The sequence below is a fragment of the Anolis carolinensis genome, unplaced genomic scaffold (assembly GCF_035594765.1).
Source record: "Anolis carolinensis isolate JA03-04 unplaced genomic scaffold, rAnoCar3.1.pri scaffold_113, whole genome shotgun sequence".
In the NCBI taxonomy this organism is placed as follows: domain Eukaryota; kingdom Metazoa; phylum Chordata; class Lepidosauria; order Squamata; family Dactyloidae; genus Anolis; species Anolis carolinensis.
This window is the reverse complement of record NW_026943922.1, coordinates 22,501-45,507: the sequence shown is the minus strand read 5'-3', so window position 1 is coordinate 45,507 and position 23,007 is coordinate 22,501. Positions and strand designations below refer to the sequence as shown.

At 42.4% G+C, this 23,007-nt stretch overlaps 1 protein-coding gene across 1 annotated transcript in view; it reads right to left on the bottom strand.

Annotated features, from left to right (window-relative positions):
* Nucleotides 1–507: 507 nt before the first annotated feature.
* The window catches only part of LOC134295231 (Fanconi anemia group A protein-like), a gene marked incomplete at its 3' end in the record, with an annotated part of 24,575 nt that continues 2,075 nt past the window's right edge, over nt 508–23,007 (bottom strand). Inside the window, exons 2-13 of the mRNA XM_062967095.1 lie at nt 17,282–17,358; nt 14,182–14,323; nt 13,930–14,063; nt 9,427–9,537; nt 9,249–9,344; nt 6,988–7,047; nt 6,790–6,878; nt 6,641–6,701; nt 4,252–4,301; nt 4,049–4,125; nt 2,567–2,674; nt 508–650 (exon numbers count right to left, since the gene is read on the bottom strand). Of these exons, the coding sequence (XP_062823165.1) occupies nt 508–650; nt 2,567–2,674; nt 4,049–4,125; nt 4,252–4,301; nt 6,641–6,701; nt 6,790–6,878; nt 6,988–7,047; nt 9,249–9,344; nt 9,427–9,537; nt 13,930–14,010 (876 nt within the window). The remainder of the gene's footprint in view (nt 651–2,566; nt 2,675–4,048; nt 4,126–4,251; nt 4,302–6,640; nt 6,702–6,789; nt 6,879–6,987; nt 7,048–9,248; nt 9,345–9,426; nt 9,538–13,929; nt 14,064–14,181; nt 14,324–17,281; nt 17,359–23,007) is intronic.

Genomic DNA, 23,007 nt, shown 5'->3' with positions numbered 1-23,007 from the left:
GTGATGTCTGGTGTCTTGTGTTCCAGAACTTTGTCAGTCTGGATTCGGAAGTTATTATTATTATCGTTATAGAAATTAGAGAACTCCCATTTCTTTAATGTGGCCATTCCAAACAATCAAGCCCCTCATATCTGAAGGCACCGACTGGAACTTTAAAGTCTTGATTTCTTGCACAGACAGTGTGCAAAACCATGGATCAAAATGGCTCTTACAGCCCCGAAATCAACATTCCTATAGACGTAAGTGTCCAGCCCCCAGTGGCGCAGCGGATTAAACCACAGAGCTGTTGATCGAAAGGTCGCAGGTTCTAATCCGGGGTGCAAGGTGAGCTCCCGTTGTTAGCCCCAGCTCCTGCCAACATGCAAATGTGAGTAGAGCAATAGGTACCGCTCCAGCGGGAAGGTAACGGCACACGAGAGATAAAGCAGGGCATAAATAAATACAACAACAACAAAACAACAAATAATAATAATAATAATAATAATAATAATAATAATAATAATTCACCTCTTGATGCTGTTGTGGGACTTCAGGAACAGAAAGATCCAAGCAGATCCTAACGTCCACAGAATCTGCTTCCTCCTGGTCGTTGGTGGGTCCCAGGACACCCGCCAGTGCCTCCGAGACACGAGCCATCTGAACCGGAAGCTCTGCAACGAAGAATCATGAAGTTGGAAGGGACCCCCAAAGGCCATCCAGTCCAACCCCCTTCTGCCATAACGCAGGATACAATCAAAGCCCTCCCGCTGACAGATTATCATCCAGTTTGACAGGCATCAAAGAAGGAGCCCCCATTGAGTGGCAGGCATCCTCAGAGGTTGTGAGTTCTGTTGGAAACTAGACAAGTGGGGTTCATATCTGTGGAACATCCAGGGTGGGAGAAATAACTTTGGTCTGTTTGAGGCAAGTGTGAATGTTGTGTTTAGAATTGAATGGCCTTGCAGCTTCAAAGCCTGGCTGCTTCCTACTTGGGGGAATAATAATAATAATAATAATAATAATAATAATAATAACAACTTTATTTTTGTATGCCGCCTCCATCTCCCCACAGGGGACTCAGACCGGCTCACATGGGGACAAGCCCAATCAATCACATTATCATCATAAGATCAACAGTTAAACAACAAACATCATAATAAAACAATTTAAACAGGCCATAGTTTTAAAAAACATTATTGAAAATGCAAAATATTAAAAGAAGAACTGATCATGGATATGATGGGACACAGCACTTCAGCCAACCCAGCTCCATGGGCCTAAATCTAATCCAACCCATTGTATGTAGTAAACATAATGAGTTTTTTTTCCTGTGCCTAGATATCTATAACACACATTTTAAACAGATGACCTTCCTTGACTTAAAAAGCCACGGGACTAAATAAAATTCATGCCTTTTCAACGTTATGTATTGTTTAGAAAATAAATTATCTAAGAGAACTCCATGAAAACATTTGTTGGGAGGTGTGATGGTTTCCTGTCTGGAATTCCGCTGTCTTGTAACACCAACAAAGGATTCACCCAGGCAGGAAGCAGCCAGGCTTTGAAGCTGCAAGACTATTCAATGCTAACCAAGCCGGCCAATGGCAACATTCACACCTGCCTCAAACAGACAAGAGTTCTTTCTCCCACCCTGGATATTATTCCACGGATATATAAACCCCACTGGCATAGTTTGCAACAGACCCCACAACCACTGAGGATGCCTGCCATAGATGTGGGCGAAACGTCAGGAGAGAGTGCTTCTGGAACATGGCCATATAATTTATTTATTTATTTACAGTATTTATATTCCGCCCTTTTCACCCCGAAGGGGACTCAGGGCGGATCACATCTATATATATAAAAGAGTGATGGCATCACGGCGACCCACAAAACAACAAAACTACAGGCCCCCCCAACCTCGAAATTTGACAACACAACCCATCATCCACGCCTCTAGGTTGATACAACAAAAAGAAAAGAAAAATAAAGTCCTAGAGAGAGAGGAATAATTGCTTTTATCCAATTGCTGCCAGTTAGAAGGCTAAGTTCCTCCAACTTGGTCTCCTAGCAACCCAATAAAAAATAATAAAAAACACTAAAAATTAATACAATAAAATACTATAATAACAGAAAATAACTAAAAATGATACAAGAAAATAATAAAATATAATACATAAAATATAACTTACAATAAAATTAATAAAAAATTGCAAATAACGTCAAATAAAAATTACACAACAATTTTTAACCAATACCACCATCACTTTGCCACAGCAACGCGTGGCCGGGCACAGCTAGTTACACATATAAGGCAAACATTCAATGCCTTAACATAGAACAAAGACAGAGACAAACACAGGCTCCGAGCTGGCCTCGAACTCATGACCTCTTGGTCAGAGTGATTTGTTGCAGCTGGCTGCTCACCAGCCTGTGCCACAGTCCGGAAAGCTCATAGAAACCCAGTGGTTCCGGCCATGAAAGAATTCAACAACACATTGGATTAAAGAACATGTTTAAGCTTCAAAAAGTATTCCCGACAGATCTGCCTGCCTTCCAGACCCAACCGTCCCTGCAACCCGCATACCCTCCTGCTTTTCTTGATCCGCAATCAACTCTCGGAGTATCTCAAGCTCAGCTGTGAGCAGTTCCAAAGGCTCTTTCAAATCGCTCGTCTCCATTTCGACCGATCCATCTGCGGGGGAAAAAGGAGAGACGTTATTGGACTACAATTCCCAGAATCCCTCACCACTGTCTTCTGGGAGAGCATGATGATTGATGGGAGGAGGACCACTTTTAGGAACGTCAAATACAATGGGATCAATTTACAAACCACGAATGGATGGACAACCATTTGGGGATCAGAGGATAATTTTAGAAAACTCCCAACCCTCAGCAGATCTCAGTTTGTCAGGGGCAAGTGTGAATGTTGCAATTGGCTACCTTGATGAGCACTGAATAGCCTTGCAGCTTCAAAACCTGCCTGCTTCCTGCCTGGGGGAGTCCTTGGTTGGGAGGTGTGAGCTGGCCCTGAGTGTTTTTAAGGTATTCACATGCCTACTATTACACACCTGTCACACCTGAGATAGGTAAAACCATGCTGATTTGAAAGTGTTATTTCTTGTTTATGTGTGCGGTACCTACTTTGAAAATATTTGTTCTACTCCAGAAACTTTGTTTTTGTGGTGGCCACAAACTATGTTGAATTAGTTGAGACTCTTATCAGATATTCATTGAAAAACTAGAGCAAAACGTGTTATAGCAGGATGTCCCTCAAAAACAAAGTTTTTGTAGTTTAATCCATATTTTTCATGTTTTATGATAGAACCAATTAGGAAATGACATTCATAACCCAGGAACAAAAATCATGTTACATAGTATTATTGTTCAATAAATAATTCTTTAAAATATTTGAACAGTATTGTACTTGCTGTAATTTATGAGCTCCCTGAGTCCCAGTTTTGGGAGGGTGAGTTTATTTTTCACTATAGAAATTATACAAGCAGCACTACACCAGTAGAAGGTAAAGGTTTCCCCTGGTGTTTTAATATGTTCTTAATATGATTATTATTTCATTTTTGTTATGTTTAGTATTTGATTTTAATAGCTATGTCTGTATTTTGATGTTTTTGTATGTTTTGTTGTTTTATCCGGGCTTGGTCCCATGTAAGCCGCCCCGAGTCCCTTCGGGGAGATGGAGGCGGGGTATAAAAATAAATTATTATTATTATTATTATTATTATTTGGTTCACAAACAGCGCCATATGCTGAACAAACAAGTAACAGCCGCTGTACTACAAATGACTGTTTCAGGAAGGAATTCCCCTGGATTTTTGTTTTTTAGTGTTGTTCTTTATTTACTGTACTGATTACTGTTCTTTCTCCCACCCTGGACGTCATTCCGTAGATATATAAAACCCACTTGCCTAGTTTCCTACAAACCTCACAACCTCTGAGGATGCCTGCCGCAGATGTGGGTGAAACAACAGGAGAGAATCCTTCCGGAACATGGCCAGAAAGCGACCGATAGAAATTTGATAATGACTAGGGGTCAGTCGATGCCGCTCACCTTGTAAGAGCTTCTCTTTTGCAACTCGGCATTCTTCGATATATGTTTTGTACGCATTTGGAGGAATCTTTTCAGCCCTGTTTTAGAAGGATTGAGGCCATAATAACATCATGAGGTTGTACTGTCAATAGAGACTGAAACAATCCATTGAGATCATGACAAACTTGGATAAGTTCAAGAAAATTATTAATTTCCCTTCTTACCTTCTGAGGGATTCTATCAAAGCCATGCGGGGATCTGGTCTTTCCGGAAGCTGCAATGTTTAAATAAATGTTTAAATATCACAAATTATTAAACACAAATTATTAACAGAGTGTTTGTATCTGTGCCAATTTTTTTCAGTGTTTATACATACACATATATATATATCTTCTATCTATATAAATAAAAACTAGCTGTGCCCGGCCACGCGTTGCTGTGGTATTGTCTGGTGGTGTTGGTGAGAAATTGTTGAGGTAGTGGTGGTATTGAATGTCTGTTGTAAGGCTGTCTTTATGTTTAGTATGCACACTGAAGTGGATTATATGGCAGTGTGGAGTCAAGATAATCCAGTTCAAAGCAGACAATATAAGATTCTAAATGGGTTATATAGCTGTGTGGAAGGGCCTTGAGTCTACACTGCCATATAATCTAGTTAAAATCTGATAATCTGTGGAAGAGGCCTAAGTGAGGCCTAACTGTGCCTGTCCCCTGGGCTGGGTAGGTTGCTAGGAGACCAAGTGAGCGGAGCTTAGCCTTCTAACTGGCAGCAATTGGATAAAAACAATTATTCCTCTCCCTCTAATTAGGACTTTATTTTTCTTTTCTTTTTGTTGTATCAACCTAGAGGCATGGATGAGGGGTTGTGCTGTCAGTTTTCGAGGTTGGGGGGCTTGTAGTTTTGTCCGCTGCCCTGATGCCATCACTCTTTTATATATATAGATGTAATGTCCGTTTGTGAGGGACCTCATATCTTCCAAACTACGAAATTTGGACACAACGTACTATTCAAACTGGAGAGTGTTTTAAGGTATTCACATACCCACTATTACACACCTAACACACCTGAGACAGGTAAAACCATGCTTTGGTTCACAAACAGCGCCACCTGCTGGACAAACAAGTTCTATAACACTATACTATAATATTATTAGTAATATTACATGTAATATATATACAGTAGAGCAGGGGTCCTCAAACTTTTGAAGCAGAGGGCCTTCAGACTGTTGTGGGGTCCGAATTATCATTTGAAAAAAAATGCAAATTCCTATGCATACTGCACATGTCTTATTTGTAGTGAAACAACAACAACAACAACGAAAGAACAATGCAATATTTAAAAATGAAAACAATTTTAACCAACATAAACCTATCAGGATTTCAATGGAAAGTGTGGGTCTGCCACTGGCCAATAAAATAGTCAAGTTAATTAGGATTGTTGCTGTTGTTGTGTGCCTTCAAGTCATTTCAGACTTTGGCCGAGCCTAAGTCTAAAATTAATTATTTATTTACTGCATTTATTTACTACATTTATATCCCACCCTTCTCATCCCGAAGGGGACTCAGAGCAGGTATATGTACATATAATATATTATATTATTAGCATAGCACAATATTAGCATTATATAATTCTATATTGAACTATACCACTATACTATTATATGTTATGTAATATATAGCATATGATTAATATTATTATATGGTATTATTATTTGTATTATATTGTATAACATAATATTATTATCAATATTATATGTATATACAATATATTATAACATTAAAACTAATACAAAAATATTATATTATAAAACTGAGGGCGGGGGCCAGGTAAATGACCTTGAAGGGCCGCATCCGGCCCCCGGGCCTTAGTTTGGGGACCCCTGCAATAGAGTCTCACTTATCCAACATAAACGGGCCAGCAGAACATTGGATAAGCAAAAATGTTGGATAATAAGGAGGGATTAAGAAAAAGGCCCATTAAACATAAAATTACATTATTTTACAAATTAAGCACCAAAACATCATGTTTTACAACAAATTGTCAGAAAAAGCAGTTCAATTCCCAGTAATGTTATGTAGTAATTACTGTATTTACAAATTTAGCACCAAAACATTGCAACATTTACTATAAAAACATTGACTAGTAAAAGGCAGACTGCCTTGGATAATACAGAACCTTGGATAAGTGAGACTCTACTGTATATATATATATATATATATACACACAATTATAATAGTTATCAATATTATTATCAATATTATATGTATATACAATATATAATATTATTAGTATAGCATAATATTGATATTATATATTATATTGTTATATTGACACAGGAGACATGGTGTCTATATATATATCTATATCTATATCCATCTTCTATATATAATATATATATTATCTCCATCCATCCATCCATCCATCTATATTTACACTCAGGGGCAATCTTTAGAATTCTGCAGTTTATATCTAGACATGTCATAAAAATATGTAAAATAATCATTTATATGAAACGCATATAGGTGAGTTTAAAATCCACCTAACTCTATAAATTTTTAAAAGAGGATATTTCTCACTTGAAAATTTAAAGAAACCATAATAAGAATACTAACCAGACGCGGCACAAGCAAAGCGGGAAGAAAACGCGTTGCATAGTAGGACTGCCTGAAAATACTGAAACAAGAAAGCGGATGGAAGCAAATGGGTTGAAGAGAATAAAATAATATAATGAAGAGCGACACCACTGAGAAGAGAGGCTTACCTGGCTTCCATGACACTCGCTGGGATCCTCCCCGTGTTTTCAAATATCTGCACAGCCTTTTCGACATCCTGAAGGGCCTGGCATTGAGGCTGATCCACAAAGAGAACAGAAGAGAGAGCATGTCTTTGACTGTCAAGCAACACAACTTCCCTTGTTCCAATTAATTAATAACAACCTGTCCAGGTGGCTTTGAGATACCTGGACGGCTTCCTTTGGGGAAGATAAATCCTCATAGAGGCCCATGTCTTCTATGGAAACCTGGGAACGAGAAGCACAGCTTGAGGATGGACCCAGAGTGCAAGGTGACCACTCAACAAAAGAGAACTTCCATCAGAATGCAGGTAAAATGTATTGGTATAGAGTGAAATTGTGCTTAGAGTTAAAAGCTGTGTGTGTGTAATCTAGAAGCGAAAAGGTTAAATGCACGAAGTGGAAATAAAATTGCTAGAGTGTAACTTTTGAGAAGTTTCCGGTTAGCCGGACGTACGTTTAGAGATAAGAATGGAGTGTTCACTCCTGCAGCGTGCTCCGATGTAGTCTGGTTATTGTCCAGTCTGCTATGTAAATAAGCTGTACATACTGCAATAAAGTTTGAGAGTTTGGGAGAAAGTACCTTTTGTGGACTACACAATCCACAGAATTCATTGGCCATACTAGATGGAGATTCTGGGGACTACAGTCCAGGACCTGGAACAAGGCTTATAAGTACCAGACTGGTGGCCAATGCCTTCTCTCTCTTTTTTTTTTTTTAACTTAATGCATTATATGTATTTTTGGAGGATGTCACCGTTAATAAGTTCTGGGTAAATTATACATAGTTATAACCAATTTCAGAATATCCAAATGTAAAAAAAAAAGTCAAATATACACAAGTGAATCTCAGAAAATCACATTTAAATCTCGCAAAGTATTATTCTAACTTCTAGAGCAGGGGTCCTCAAACTTTTTAAGTAGGGGGCCGGTCCACAATCCTTCAGACTGTTGAGGGGCCGAATTATCATTTGAAAAAGAAATACGAACAAATCCTTATGCACACTGCACATGTCTTATTTGTAGTGCAAAACAACAGCAATGAAAGAACAATAAAATATTTAAAAATGAAAACAATATTAACCAACATAAACCTATCAGGATTTCAATGGGAAGTGTGGGCCTGCTTCTGGCCAATGAGATAGTCAAGTTAATTAGGATTGTTGTTGTTGTGTGCTTTCAAGTCATTTCAGACTTTGGGCGAGCCTAAGTCTAAAATTATTTATTTATTCATTTCCTACATTTATATCCCGCCCTTCTCACCCCGAAGGGGATTCAGAGCAGCTGTATGTACATACAATATATTATATTATTAGCATAGCACAATATTAGCATTATATATTACTATATTGAACTATACCACTATACCGTAATATTATATGTAATATATAACATGTAATTAATATTATTATATGGTATTATTATTAGTATTACATTGTATAACATGATAATATTATAAATATCATATGTATATATAATATATTATATTATTAAAACTGATATAAAATATTATATTATAAACTAGCTGTGCCCGGCCACGCGTTGCTGTGGCAAAGTGGTGGTGGTATTGGTTAAAAGTTGTTGTGGAATTTTTATTTGACGTTATTTGTATTTTTTAAATTAATTGTATTGTAACTTATCTTTTTTGTTTATTATATTTTGTTATTTTGTTGTATTGTTTTTAGTTATTTTGTTATAGTATTTTATTGTATTAATTTTTTTAGTGTTTTTTATTATTTTTATTGTATTATTTGTATTTATTTTATTTTTTTATTCTTTTATTAACACTGGGCTGAGTGGATTGCTAGGAGACCAAGTGGGCAGAGCTTAGCTTTCTAAGTGGCAGCAATTTGTATAAAAACATTTATTTCTCTCCCTCTAATTAGGACTTTATTTTTCTTTGCTTTTTGTTGTATCAACCTAGAGGCGTGGATGATGGGTTGTGTTGTCAAATTTCGAGGTTGGGGGGCTTGTATTTTATTGTATTAATTTTTAGTGTTTTTTATTATTATTTTTATTGGGTTGCTAGGAGACCAAGTTGGAGGAGCTTAGCCTTCTAACTGGCAGCAATTGGATAAAAGCAATTATTCCTCTCTCTCTCTAATTAGGACTTTATTTTTCTTTTCTTTTTGTTGTATCAACCTAGAGGCGTGGATGATGGGTTGTGATGCCATCACTCTTTTATATATATAGATGAGGGCAGGGGCCAGGTAAATGACCTTGGAGGGCCGCATCCGGCCCCCGGGCCTTAGTTTGGAGACCCCTGTTCTAGAGAATTAAAATTTAAAAGAAAATCAAATATGTTTTTGCCCCTTTTTCCACACACAACAAATGCGCCAGGGGGGGAATCCTGACATTGTGAGACTTTTGCCAATGCCTTCTCTTTGTGAAAACTGGCGCTCCAAAAGGATCGGGCTTCCTGTGCTCACCTTGAAGTCGGCCAGACGGGTTTTGGCCAAAGAGATGTATTCCAGGAGCAGCGGGCGGTATTTGGCCGGAACAAACGGCGGGAGCATGATGTGCACCTGGGGAGAGATGGAGGGCAAGGTAAGCCCTGAAGGGCCCCATGGATGGCAAGGGCAGACCAAGCCCTTTCTGTTCACTTGCCTTCAAATACTGTGGGGCTTCGAAAGGCACCAACTCCGAGAGGAACTTGAAGAGGAAGACCGAGGCCTTCTTGCTGCCGCTGTGGAAGCCGCTGGAGCTCCCAAAGGCAACCTGGAAATAATAATAATAACAACAACAACAACTTTATTTTTCTATCCCGCCTCCATCTTCCCGAAGGAATTTGGGGCGGCTAACATGAGGCCAAGCCCAAAAATAAAATATAAACAGAGTTAAAACATAAATAAACAATATCAACAAAACAGATCAAATAAAATAAAACAGACTACAACACAGTAATACAATATAACACAACTAGCTGTGCCCGGCCACGCGTTGCTGTGGCGAAGTCTGGTGGTCTGGGAAATAAAGTATTGAGGAATTGGTGGTAGTTAAGGTAAAGGGTCAAGGTTTTCCCCTGACATTGAGGCCAGTCATGTGTGACTCTGGAGGTTGGTGCTCATCTCCATTTCTAAGCCGAAGAGCCGGCGTTGTCCGTAGACTCCTCCAAGGTCATGTGGGATGACTGCATGGAGCGGCATTACCTTCCCGCCGGAGCAGTACCTATTGATGCACTCACATTTGCATGTTTTTGAACTTCTGGGTTGGCAGAAGCTGGGGCTAACAGTGGGGGCTCTCTCCGCTCCCCCAATTCAAACCTGTGGCCTTTCGGTCCAGAAGTTCAGCAGCTCAGCGCTTTAACACGCTGCGCCATCAGGGGATATTATTTCCTAAAGGTTGTGAATATACAATATTTCTGAATGGTTTTTTCCCCCCTGTTGGACGCAAGTATGAATGCTGCAATTAGGAAAATGATTAGGATGTAATGGCCTTGCAGCTTTAAAGCCTGGCTGTTTCCTCCCTGAGTGAATTTTTTGTTGGGAGGTGTTAGCTGGCCCTGATTCTTTCCTGTTTGGAATTCCCTTGTTTTCAGAGTGGTGTTGTTTGCGATATTTTATGTGCTTCTACTGTCTGTGGCCCTGAGAAAACAGAGGATTTGCCAGACTTTGATGATGGGAATACTTTGTTGGGAGGTGTTAGCTGGCCCTGATTGTTTCCTGTGTGGAATTCCCCTGTTTATTTACTGTCCTGGTTTTAGAGATTACATTGTTCTGCATTATTCTATCCCAGTAATTATTTCATATTAAAGTAGAATCTCACTTATCCAACATTCACTTATACAATGTTCTGGATTATCCTACGCAGTCTGCCTTTTCATAATCAATGTTTTTGTAGTCAGTGTTTTAAATTCATTGTGATAATTTAGTGGTAAATTTGTAAATACAGTACAGTAGAGTCTCACTTATCCAACATAAACGGGCTGGCAGAATATTGGATAAGCGAATATGTTGGATAATAAGGAGGCATTAAGGAAAAGCCTATTAAACATCAAATTAGGTTATGATTTGGCAGAAAAAGTAGTTCAATACACAGTAATGCTATGTAGTAATTACTGTATTTATGAATTTAGCACCAAAATATCACGATATATTGAAAACATTGACTACAAAAATGCATTGGATAATCCAGAACATTGGATAAGCGAGTGCTGGATAAGTGAGACTCTACTGTAATTACTACCTAGTATTACTGTGCATGGAACTACTTTTTCTGTCAAATTTGTTGTATAATATGATGTTCTGGTGCTTAATTTGTATAACGATTACCTAATTTGATGTTTAATGGGCTTTTCCTTAATCCCTTCTTATTATCCAACATATTCACTTATCCTGCCAGCCTGTTTATGTTAGATAAGTGAGACTCTACTGTGTATTGATAATCTTAAATTATCTGCTTAGAACTGGATTATATGAGGCCCCTTCTTCACAGCTGTATAAAATGCACACTGAAGTGGATTATATGGTAGTGCGGAGTCAAGATAATCCAGTGCAAAGCAGATAATATAAGATTATAAATGGGTTATATAGCTGTGTGGAAGGGCCTTGAGTCTACACTGCCATATAATCCAGTGCAAATTAGATAGCCTAAGTCTGCCTGTCCCTTAACTGAACCCTGGCTGTCCCTTGGCTTGCTAGGAGTTGGTTGCTAGGAGACCAAGTGGGCAGAGATTAGCCCTCTAAACTGGCAGCAATTGGATAAAAAAAATTATTGCTCTCCCTCTAATTAGGACTTTGTTTTTCTTTTCTTTTTGTTGTATCAACCTGGAGGCATGGATGATGGGTTGTGTTGTCAAATTTCGAGGTTGCGGGGCCTGTACTTTTGTTGTTTTGTGAGTCGCCGTGATGCCATCACTCTTTTATATATATAGATCATAGCAAAATAAAACGGTAAAATGGTAAAACAAACATCCCCACTATTAGATAGAAAGGGGGCCGGTCAAGTCAAAAAATGCAAAAGTATACAAAATGCAAAAAATACAAAACCTTTTAATAAGGTATCTGGGCAAAGTGTTGAGGAGTTATCTAGAAGAGTTGGGGTAGGGAGTCAAGTTGTTTCCAATACCGGGGCAAAACAAAATGCAGAAAAGCGGTATTTCTATAGGAGGGGTCTGTCGTGGGGTTAATTATTCCAATGCACACTGGAAAAGCCATGTTTTTAACTGTTTACTAAATACATATAAGCAAAGACCACCAGCACTGAAGCGATGATTCTCTGCCTTCAACTTCGTGGGACCGGATGCCAAGTTGTCCAAAGGTCCGATCACCGTCTCGCAAAGCAGTTACTCTACTCTCAGTTCAAGAATGGAAAATGGAATTTCAGAGGACAGATGGGCTTAGAGCTAACCATAAAAATGTGGCAGGAACATGGCGAGAGAACTAGGAAGCCCTGACTCTCGATCATTGGAACTGGAGGTCAGCTGTTACCAACAGTGCTGTGGATTTTGCAGAGGCACGAATGAAGGGGAAAAGAGAGATACGTCCCAAGCAAACCCTTGTCGGGACCACCTTCTATCTGGAAATGTATGTCCTCAATGCAAAAGATAGAGCCCCCGGTGACACAATGGGCTAAATCCTTGTGCCGGCAGGACTGCTGACCCACAGGTTGCCGGGAGAGCAGGTGACTTCCCTCTGTCAACTCCAGCTCCCCATGCAGGGACATGAGATAAGCCAACCACAAGGATCGTAAAACATCAAAACATTCACCTCTGGGCAACATCCTTGCAGACAACGAATTCTCTCACATCAGAAGCAACTTGCAGTTTCTCAAGTTGCTCCTGACACACACAAAAACTGCAAAAGACTATGCGGATCCAGAATAGGCCTTTACAGCTATTTGAAGACCCACTACCAAGTCTTGGAAGACAATCATACTCGGCCACAGGTGATAGATGATGATGATGATATAACATACAATAATAATTATTCTTATTATTTTATTTTTATTTTTATACCCAGCCCCATCTCCCCAAAGGGACTTGGGGCGGCTTACATGGGGCCAAGCCCAGGATAAACAAACAATGTAAAAACACAACAATAAAACAAATCAATCAACAATAGAATAGATCATAAAAACTAATAAGATCACATACCCTGTTTCCCTGAAAGTAAGACATCCCCAAAAAATAAGACCTAGTAGAGGTTTTGCTAAATTGCTAAATATAAGGCCTCCCCTGAAAGTAAGACCTAGCAAAGTTTTTGTTTGGAAGCATGCCCGGCGCCCGTCAAACAAAACACCGTAGCATGCAGGGTTGGTAAATGTACATAATAATAATAATAATAATAATGTATCACACAGTCCTAGACACTTGGGAAGTGTTCGACTTGTGATTTTGCAATACGAAATCCAGCATATCTATCTTGTTTGCTGTGTCATAATAAAATAATAATAATAATAATAATAATAATAATAATAATAATAATAAATACATCACACAGTCCTAGACACTTGGGAAGTGTTTGACTTGTGATTTTGTGATACGAAATCCAGCATATCTATCTTGTTTGCTGCGTCATACAATAAAATAAAATAATAATAATTATTATTATTTTATTTTTATACCCCGCCTCCATCTCCCCAGAGGGACTTGGGGCGGCTTACATACCAGTTGTATATGTAAATAATGGTAGTAACAAGAAATTCTTGACAGGGGTCACAGTTTGTCTGGTTTAGTTATGTTGGTTTGTGATGACAACTTCTGTACAGTATAGAATAAATGTTCATTTTTTTTTGTTCAACAATGGATATGAATTCTTCTTCATAGAAAAATAAGACATCCCCTGAAAATAAGACCTAGCGCATCTTTGGGAGTAAAAAATAATATAAGACACTGTCTTATTTTCGGGGAAACACGGTAAAATAGTCATACTTTAGTAAAATCCAGGATTGGCTCCTAAAAGGAACTGGGCCAAAAAAAAAATACTCACAAGACCACACTAGTATAAAGCAGGTTAAAACTCACAAGTCAAAATTCAATGGGTAATTGTGGCAGAGGACATAGCAAATTCCTGAGATGTCTCTTTGGGTCCGCCAATGCAAACCTGTATGGTTAGGACCATAAATGAGGCAATTTAATGTCAGAACTCATGATCTATCTTAGGCTCTTACCTTAAACCATTCTGCGTAAGGCATGAAAACGGCAGGACCCTCCAGGCCAGCCTGGCGCGCGATCAGGAACGCCGTCATCATGCTTTCCAAGTCATAGTCCTCAAAGCCTTTCTTCAGCAGATGGCTCAGGAAGTCTGGGAAAAAGACTTCCCCATAACACACACGTCTCCCACCTTTTTCCCAAAGTGAAAACAAAACAGTATGTGGGCTCAAAATGCCAAAGTCCGATCCAACCACGGACTCGGTATCTACCTTTAATCAGTGGTGCGGCTCCCGACTGGCAGACCAGCAGCGTGGAAACGCAGGAGAGGACGTGATGCCAGTTGACTTCGCTCGTCTCCAGGACGTGCTGCAAATGGCGGACCAACTCCTCCGGCTTGAAGGGCACAAACAACTACAAGGGGAGACAAAGCCAGAAACGCCTTTCACCATCCAAGCAAGGAAGATGGAAAACCATCTCAAGAGTCAGCAGATAGTTTGCTCCTGAGTGAGCAGTGTTATGTTTGGTTGGAGGCCAAAGTGGTTGAGGGGTGTCGCACCTCAGAATAGTTCACCTTGCTATTGACAGTCTTTTGTAGTTTTATTGAGCAAAAGCAGTATACTGTATATACTCGAGTATAAGCCTAGTTTTTCAGCCCTTTTTTTAAGACTGAAAAAGACCCCTCGGCTTATACTCAGGTGAGAGTCCTGGATGGCTTATATTTGGGTCAGCTTATACTCAAGAATATATGGTATATTTATTATTTTTCTCTATTATTATTGGTATTATTACATTTATTATTTTTCTCTATTATTGTTGCTACTACAGTAGAGTCTCATCCAACATAAACGGGCCAGCAGAATGTTGGATAAGTGAATAAGTTGGATAATAAGGAGAGATTAAGAAAAAGCATATTAAACATCAAAATAGTTTATGATTTTACTAATTAAGCACCAAAACATCATGTTATACAACAAATTTGACAGAAAAAGTAGTTCATTACACATTAATGCTATGTAGTAATTACTGTATTTACGAATTTAGCACCAAAATATCATGATATATTGAAAACATTGACTACAAAAATGTGTTGGATAATCCAGAACGTTGGATAAGTGAGTGTTGGATAAGTGAGATTCTACTGTATTGCATTTATTTTTCCTTTGCTTTTCCATTTTCTCTTTTTTGTTGTTGTTTTGTTTTGGGTTTTGTTGTTTTTTCACTCAGTGCACTTTGCCCAATCCATTGTATGATTTTATTAACCATCATCATCATCATCATCATCATCATCATCATTTAATTACTTATTAATCGCCCTCCATCCAAGATGCTCTAGGCGATTTACAAGATAAAATTGTAAAGGATAAAAATACATACATACAAATATTGATAAAATTAACATAGATTAAAAGCTCTAGTAAAGAGCTAGGTCTTGAGTGCTAGGGTATTGCTGTGTTTTATCATGTGTTTTATAATGACTGTGATTTTATTTTATGCCTTTTAATTTTATTTTTGTGTTTTTTGTATTTGATACTCTGTATGCTGGTTTTATATCTGTGAGCCGCCCCGAGTCCCTCTGGGGAGATGGTGGCGGGGTATAAAAATAAAATTATTATTATTATTATTATTATTATTATTGACACAACGACGTTGTATGACACAGCAAACAAGATAGATATGCTGGGTTTCGTTTCACAAAATCACAAGTCGAACACTTCCCAAGTGTCTAGGACTGTGTGATGTATTTTCTGATGATGCGTGCAGATCCCAGCAGGGTGGCCTTTTGCAGTTGGCAGATGGTGATTTTGTCAATGTCTATTGTTTCCAAATGCCGGCTGAGATCTTTTGGCACGGCACCCAGTGTGCCCATCACCACCGGGACCACCTGCACTGGTTTCTGCCAGAGTCTTTGAAGTTCAATCTTGAGGTCCTGATAGCGGCTGAGTTTTTCCTGTTGTTTTTCGTCAATGCGACTGTCACCTGGGATGGCAACATCAATGATCCAAACCTTGTTCTTTTCCACAACTGTGATGTCTGGTGTGTTGTGTTCCAGAACTTTGTCAGTCTGGATTCGGAAGTCCCACAGTATCTTTGCGTGCTCATTTTCCAATACTTTTGCAGGTTTGTGATCCCACCAGTTCTTTGCTGCTGGCAGGTGGTACTTGAGGCATAAGTTCCAATGAATCATGATGACTGAGGGCTGTGCTGGCGGTAGTGTAACTACCGGCAGGTCCAACCAAGCCAGAGAGGCCTCAGCTGAGGAGCACAACCAAGAGCACCTAACCCATTAGCATTATGGAGAATCAAACCCAAACGAAGTCTATACTGGCTCGGTCGTCACCCAGGATAAAAAGGACCGCGGTGGATGCTGCTGATTCTGGACATCCATCGACAAGTGGGCTACGGAATCATCAAAACCCAAATGAACAGTCACAGAAGCGGCAGAAATACACAATGCCAGAAAACCGCACAATTATTATTATTATTATTATTATTATTATTATTATTATTATTATTTTACTCTATTATTATTATTATTACATTTATTATTTCACTCTGATCTTATTATAATTATTATTATTACTATTATTGCATTTATTATTTTACTCTATTATTACATGTATTATTTTCCTGTATTTATTATTATTATTACTATTATTTCAGGTATTATTTTACTCTATTATTATTAAAAGGATACATAAGCACATTTACACTGAAGAAGATGAGAATAATGATTTGATCAGAGTTGGACAGTCTTATCTTAAATTTGAACTTTATGTAAATATTCAAAAACATTTAACCTACTGATGCCTCAATTAATGTAATTTTATTGGTATCTATTTTTATTTCTGAAATTTACCACCCTCGGCTTATACTGGAGTCAATGTTTTCCCAGTTTTTTTGTGGTAAAAACTGGTTAATAATAATAATAATAATAGTAATAATAATAATAATAATACATTTATTTGTATCTCGCCACCATCTCCCCCAGAGGGGACTCGGGGCGGCTCACAGAAATATCAAATACAAAACAATAACAATATTCAATACATCAATAAACAATAACATGCACCCATTGTAATATTTGCACATTAACCAAAAAGAATAAAAACACACTTATTAAAAACATAGAATTTAAAAACAGTGAGGTTGCAATAGTAGATTAGCAAAGTGCACATCATAGGTTGTAAACTCAAAACATAGATCTATATATATAAAAGAGTGATGGCATCACGGCGATCCACAAAACAACAAAACTTTTTTGTGGCTTATATTCGGGTCGGCTTATACTCGAGTATATATGGTAGTTTTTAAAAGGAGCAGGACGACTGTGAAATGCTTGCAGTCAAACCCCAATTAAGGAAGACTTACTTTGCGGTAGAGCAAGGCGAGCACCGCATTTGTCCGAGCAAAGCTCCACTCTCTCTGGAGAGGAATGGCATCGGAAACTGATGGAAAGAAAAAGAAAACTCAATTCACACAATGTAAGGCCAGGGCTGCTAATCAATTTTTTAAATTGTGTCAGAAGCGACTTGAGAACATATTGCAAGTCGCTTCTGGTGTGAGAGATTTGGCCATGTACAAAGACGTTGTCCAAGCGATGTCAGAATGTGTTACCATCCTGTGCTGGGAGTCTTCACGCATGTTCCCACAAGCTAGAGCTGACAGATGGGAGCTCATCCCATCTCACGGATTCGAACCGGCAACCTTCAGGTCAGCAACCCAACCTTTAGGTCAGCAGTCCATCTGGCACAAGGGTTTAACCCACTGCACCACCACGGCTCCTTTATCTGCAACTGATAAGGACAGGTTGCTCACCTGTAACCATGTTTCTTCGAGTGTACTCTGTGAATTCACACTAATGGAGAAGCTGCGCCTGCGCAGGTTCCGACGGAAACTCTTCCAAGCTGAAGTTCAAATTTTGGCGGTAACCACGCCCCCCTTCCCAAGGGGCATATAAGGCAGCCCCAGGCGCCCGCTCTCCAGTTCCTACGCCGCCAAGGCAACGAGAAAGGGAGAGGTTTGCCAGAGGGGAAGGAAGGGCGGGTTTGTGTGAATTCACAGAGTACACTCGAAGAAACATGGTTACAGGTGAGCAACCTGTCCTTTTTCTTCGTGTACTCTGTGAATGCACACTAATGGAGACTAACACGCTAAGGTCCCGGATGGTGGGACAAGGCAAACTCGACAATCAGTGAATGTCCAAACACATGTTTATTAGGACATAGAAAAAACAACCGTCCCAAGGGACCAGTGCAATAAATTGTCCGAAAGGACCAGTGCAATGCAACATGAGCATCATAGAAGAAGAACATAACATGGAAGGAATTTTTCAATAAACATGATAGAGAAAAATACACAATTGCGTAGTGCATATAAACGCTCTCCCAGGGGGAGAGGGACAAACACATCTTGGTCTTTGGCATATCCGCCAGGGCTAACGAGGCGGTACAAAGGAACAGAGCAACTGCTCAATACAATCATGGGAAAAAACACATATCCCTAGAGGCAGGTATGGGGAAAAAACCCCGTCCAACTTGAAGGAGAGGTATAGAGAGTCACCTGTGGGTGAATATGAAGAGAAAAAACGTCTGAGAGTCAGGAGAGGCAAGATGAGAGTACTGATCTTGCAAAGGCCGAGTCTTTAAGGGCTTTACTGTCCAGCCTGTAGTGAGAGACAAACGTGAGAGGGTTTGACCAGATAGCCGCTTTACATATGGAGTCAAGCGGAATACCCCTAAGGAAGGCGGTCGACGCCGAGAGGCCCCTAGTCGACCTCGGGCGGATGGAAGGAGGGGGAGGTCGCTTGGCTAGTTCATAGGCCAACTCAATGGCCTGAGCGATCCAGTGGGACAGTCTTTGGGAAGAAATGGGATTACCCAACTTGTCCTGGGCATAGGCGACAAGAGTCTTTGTGACTTACGAATGTCCTTAGTACGATCCCTGTAGAAAAGAAGTGCTCTCCGAACGTCGAGAAGGTGCAGTTTTTGCTCGAGAGGAGAGGAGGGGTTAGAGAAGAAAGCTGGTAAGACAATGTCCTGGTTGAGGTGGAAGGCTGACACCACCTTAGGAAGAAAGGTAATGTCCGGGCGAAGAACAGCGCGGTCATGGTGGAAACGAAGATAAGGCTCGTCGACTCTGAGGGCAGCGAGCTCGGATGGCCGTCGTGCCGACGTGATCGCCACCAGAAAGGCCAACTTCCAGGAGAGCAGGCGTAGATCGGTCGAGGCAAGCGGTTCGAAGGGAGCAGAAGACAGCTGAGAAAGTACAAGTTCGAGGCTCCAGCCCGGCGTAGGTGGTAGCGACGGCGGGCAGATGTTATTGTAGCCCCGGAGAAAGGTTTTGATCAGGTGGTGAGAAAAAAGAGATGGCTGGCCGTGGCGCTGAAAGGACCAGGAAAGAGCTGCGAGATAAGCTTTTATAGAGGCAAGAGAAAGTTTCTTCTCGACGAGAGTCATGAGGAAGTCGAGGACCACCGATACCGAGGTCGGGAAGGTGTCGACGTTACGGGATCGAAGGAAGGCATGAAAGCGAGAGAGTTTGTAGGAATAAGCCTTGGTAGTAGACGGCTTATGGGCTGCCCGCAGGACGTCTCGCAGATTCTGCGGAAGAGAGGCTAGGTAAGAATCTTCCATGCAGTGAGATGAAGGGAAGAAAGGTCCGGGTGAAGAATTTTGCCGTCCTCCCGTGAGAGAAGGTGCGGCGAGAGAGGCAGAGGGTGAAACGAACCTCTGGAGAGGCGAAGAAGGGCTGGATACCACGGTTGGCGGGGCCAGGCCGGAGCTATGAGAATCGCCGTGACCGAGATCGAGAGAAGTTTTTCGAGAACTTTCGGTATGAGGGGAATCGGTGGAAAAAGATAAAGCATCTCCGCCGACCAGTCCAGAAGAAAGGCATCCCCTAGGCAGCCGGGGAAAGAGTTCGGGGGGAGCCTCGCTCCGTAGCGGGGTAGCTGGGCGTTGTGGGGAGACGCGAAGAGATCCAGAGTAGGGCGCCCCCAGAGGCGGAACAGACCGTCGAGGACCTCGGGATCGAGCTTCCATTCGTGAGAGGAAGAAGTCATCCTGCTGAGGGCATCCGCTAAGCCGTTTTGGGCGCCCGGTAGGTGGATTGCAGAGATCTGTACGCCGTGGGCTATGCACCAAATCCAGAGACGAGAGGAGAGGAGCATCAGTTTCCTCGAACCCGTACCACCCTGTTTGTTGATGTAGAATACTGCTACTAGATTGTCCGATTGAATGAGGATGGACTTGTGGCGGATGAGGGGGGAGAATGCTTTTAGGGCTTTGAGAATGGCAAGAAGTTCGAGGAAGTTTATGTGGTTGGCCCTCTCTGACGGGGACCAAAGATTTTGAACCGTTAGACCGTTCATGTGGGCTCCCCAAGCGTAGGTGGAGGAGTCTGTGGTTATGGTTAGCGATGGCGGGGCTGGATGGAAAGGAAGGCCCTTGCACACGTTTTGGTGAGACATCCACCATGAGAGAGACTGGCGGACGGACGACGGTACCGACAGGTATCTGGAGTTGTGGTGGTGGAACGGTTTGAAAGTGTCTATAAACCACCTTTGCAGGGTCCGAAGGCGCAGCCTGGCAAACGGGGTCGTGAGAACCGTGGAGGCCATGTGGCCTAGAAGGACCTGAATGACACGGGCTCTGACCCTCCGGGCAGATCGACAAAGGGCGATATGGTGGCGGAGAGCCAGGAATCTGTCGAACGGAAGTGACACAGTCTCTGCGACGGAGTCGAAGAGGGCCCCGATGAACCGGATTCGGGTTGACGGGGAGAGATTTGACTTCTCGGAATTGAGTTGGAGGCCGAGAGATTTTAGAAGACGCAGCGTGAAAGAGACGTGATTTTGGAGAAGAACCGGGTCGGGCCCGACGAGAAGCCAGTCGTCCAGATAAGGAAAGACCGTGATGCCATGTAGCCTGAGGTGAGCCGCTACGGCGGCGACAACCTTGGTGAAGACCCTCGGGGCCGTGACGAGACCGAAGGGCAAAACGGTAAACTGGTAGGTTTGGTCGAGAACTTTGAAGCATAGGAACCGTCTGTGCGCCTCTCGTATCGCCACGTGGAAGTAGGCGTCTCGTAAGTCTATGGAGGCAAAGTAGTCTCCCCGCTGCAGCATCGGGAGGATAGAGGCAATAGAGACCATCCTGAATTTGGAGGGGCGAATGAATATATTGAGTGCCCTTAAGTCCAGAATCGGGCGTAGCCCGCCTCCTCTTTTCGGGACTGTAAAGTATCTGGAGAAGAAACTTAGAGGGTCCAGTTCGGGAGGGGAGGGACGGATAGCGCCTTTGGCCAGTAGCGCTTCGACTTCGGCCAGTATCTCTGGGGAAGGGTTTGAGTGGAGAACGTGACCTGTAGGAGGGAGGTCCATGAACTCTAAGGCGTAGCCGTCTTGGACAATGCGGAGAACCCACGCATCTGAAGTAATAGAGTCCCATTGATTGTAGAAAGGGGCTAGTCGGTCTGCAAAGATACCGAAGGGACGAGGCAGCGTGGGCTCTACAACGGTAGCGGGCGAGGAGCTTTGGCAGGAGTTGGCGTCAGGTACGCCGATTAGGCTGCGGAGGAGCAGGGGTGGATCGACCGCGTTGCTTTTGCGGATGAGGTCCCCGGCGAGGTTGGTGATGGGCTTGATTGTTCGAGCCCGAAGGCCGCCTGAAAGAATGGTGTCTGAAAGATTGCGGCGGGAAACGGCGGGAACGGTGCGGGAACCAGCGAGTGCGCTGAGGTTGAGGTTGGTCGCCACATTTAGACGCAAGAATTTTAAAGTCATGATTAGACTTGAGTTTGTCATCGGTACCGGCGTGAAACAGTCCGAGCGCGTCAAAGGGAAGGTCCTCAATGACCTGTCTGGAAGATGAGGAGAGACCCGAAGACCTCAGCCAGGCGTGGCGGCGAATGGAAATCGCGTGGGCAATCATTTTACCCGCAGTATCACCTGTATGCTTCGCCATTTGTATTTGGTGGTGAGCGAGCGAGTCTGCCTCCTGTTGGAGGGTAGTGAGGACGGAGCGGTCTTCGTCCGACATCTTAGCGAAGAAGGGCTGCGCCTTCTCCCAGATAATTTGTTGGTAGGCACCCATGCAGGCTCCATAATTCGCCATGCGGCAAAGCAAAAGGGCTCCGGAATAAAGTTTTCGACCCACGGCGTCGAAGCGCTTCCCCTCTCTGTCGGCCGGAGTATTCGACTGACGACCTGAGGATTGAGAGGCCTTAACGACCAGGGAGTTAGGGTCGGGATGGTGTTTGAGCCACTCCAGGGTATCATCGTCGGTACGGTACCAAGTCTCGATCCTCTTCGAGGTCGGAGGAATGGAGGAAGGGTTTTTCCAGGAGGCCTGGATAACGTCCAACAGATAAGGCAGAAAGGGGAGTAGCGTGGCCGGCGGAGCTTGGGCCTGCACCCTTTTGAAGACTGGGTCAGACACTGCTTTGGAGGTTTGCTTGATCTCCAAACCCAGGGCGTCGGCCATCCTGACCATTTGCTCAGCGAAAGCACGAACATTGTCAGTAGGAGAAGGCGGGTCCGCCTCATACGCGTCGTGGGGAGGAGAGAGGTCGAGACCGAGAGAGACCACCGAGGCCGAGAGGACAGAGTCTGGACGGTCGACATCAACATCTTCCTCCTCAGCCCCTTGGGGGGACTGAGGGGGAGAAGACAGCACAGTCTCGGGAGGAGGCAAGGCCTCGCGGGAAGAGAGGGCCGGAGGCCGAATGTCCTTAGAGGCTGAGGCCTGGGCTGCCCGAGCCAGGCGAGCCGTTTGTCTGCCACGCTCCGGTGTCGAGGTGGGAGGGAAGAGCTGTTGGCGCGACGAGCGAGGCGGCGCAAGGGGCTCCGGCACCGGCACCCTAACCACCGTTTGGGTAGAGTGGTGGGGTGAGTCCTGCAGCTCCCCATCAGACAGGGGGTGCAATGGAGACTGAGAAACATCTCTAGGCCTCTGGGCTGGTACAATAGGAGAAGACCTTCTCGAGGAAGTTGTCGAGGAAGATGGCGGGTCTTTCTTTGAGGAGGCCGAGGAGGAGGAGCGCTGAGTTAGCCGTTTCTTCGCCGGCGGTTGCTTGGATGCAACCCTCAAGGACTT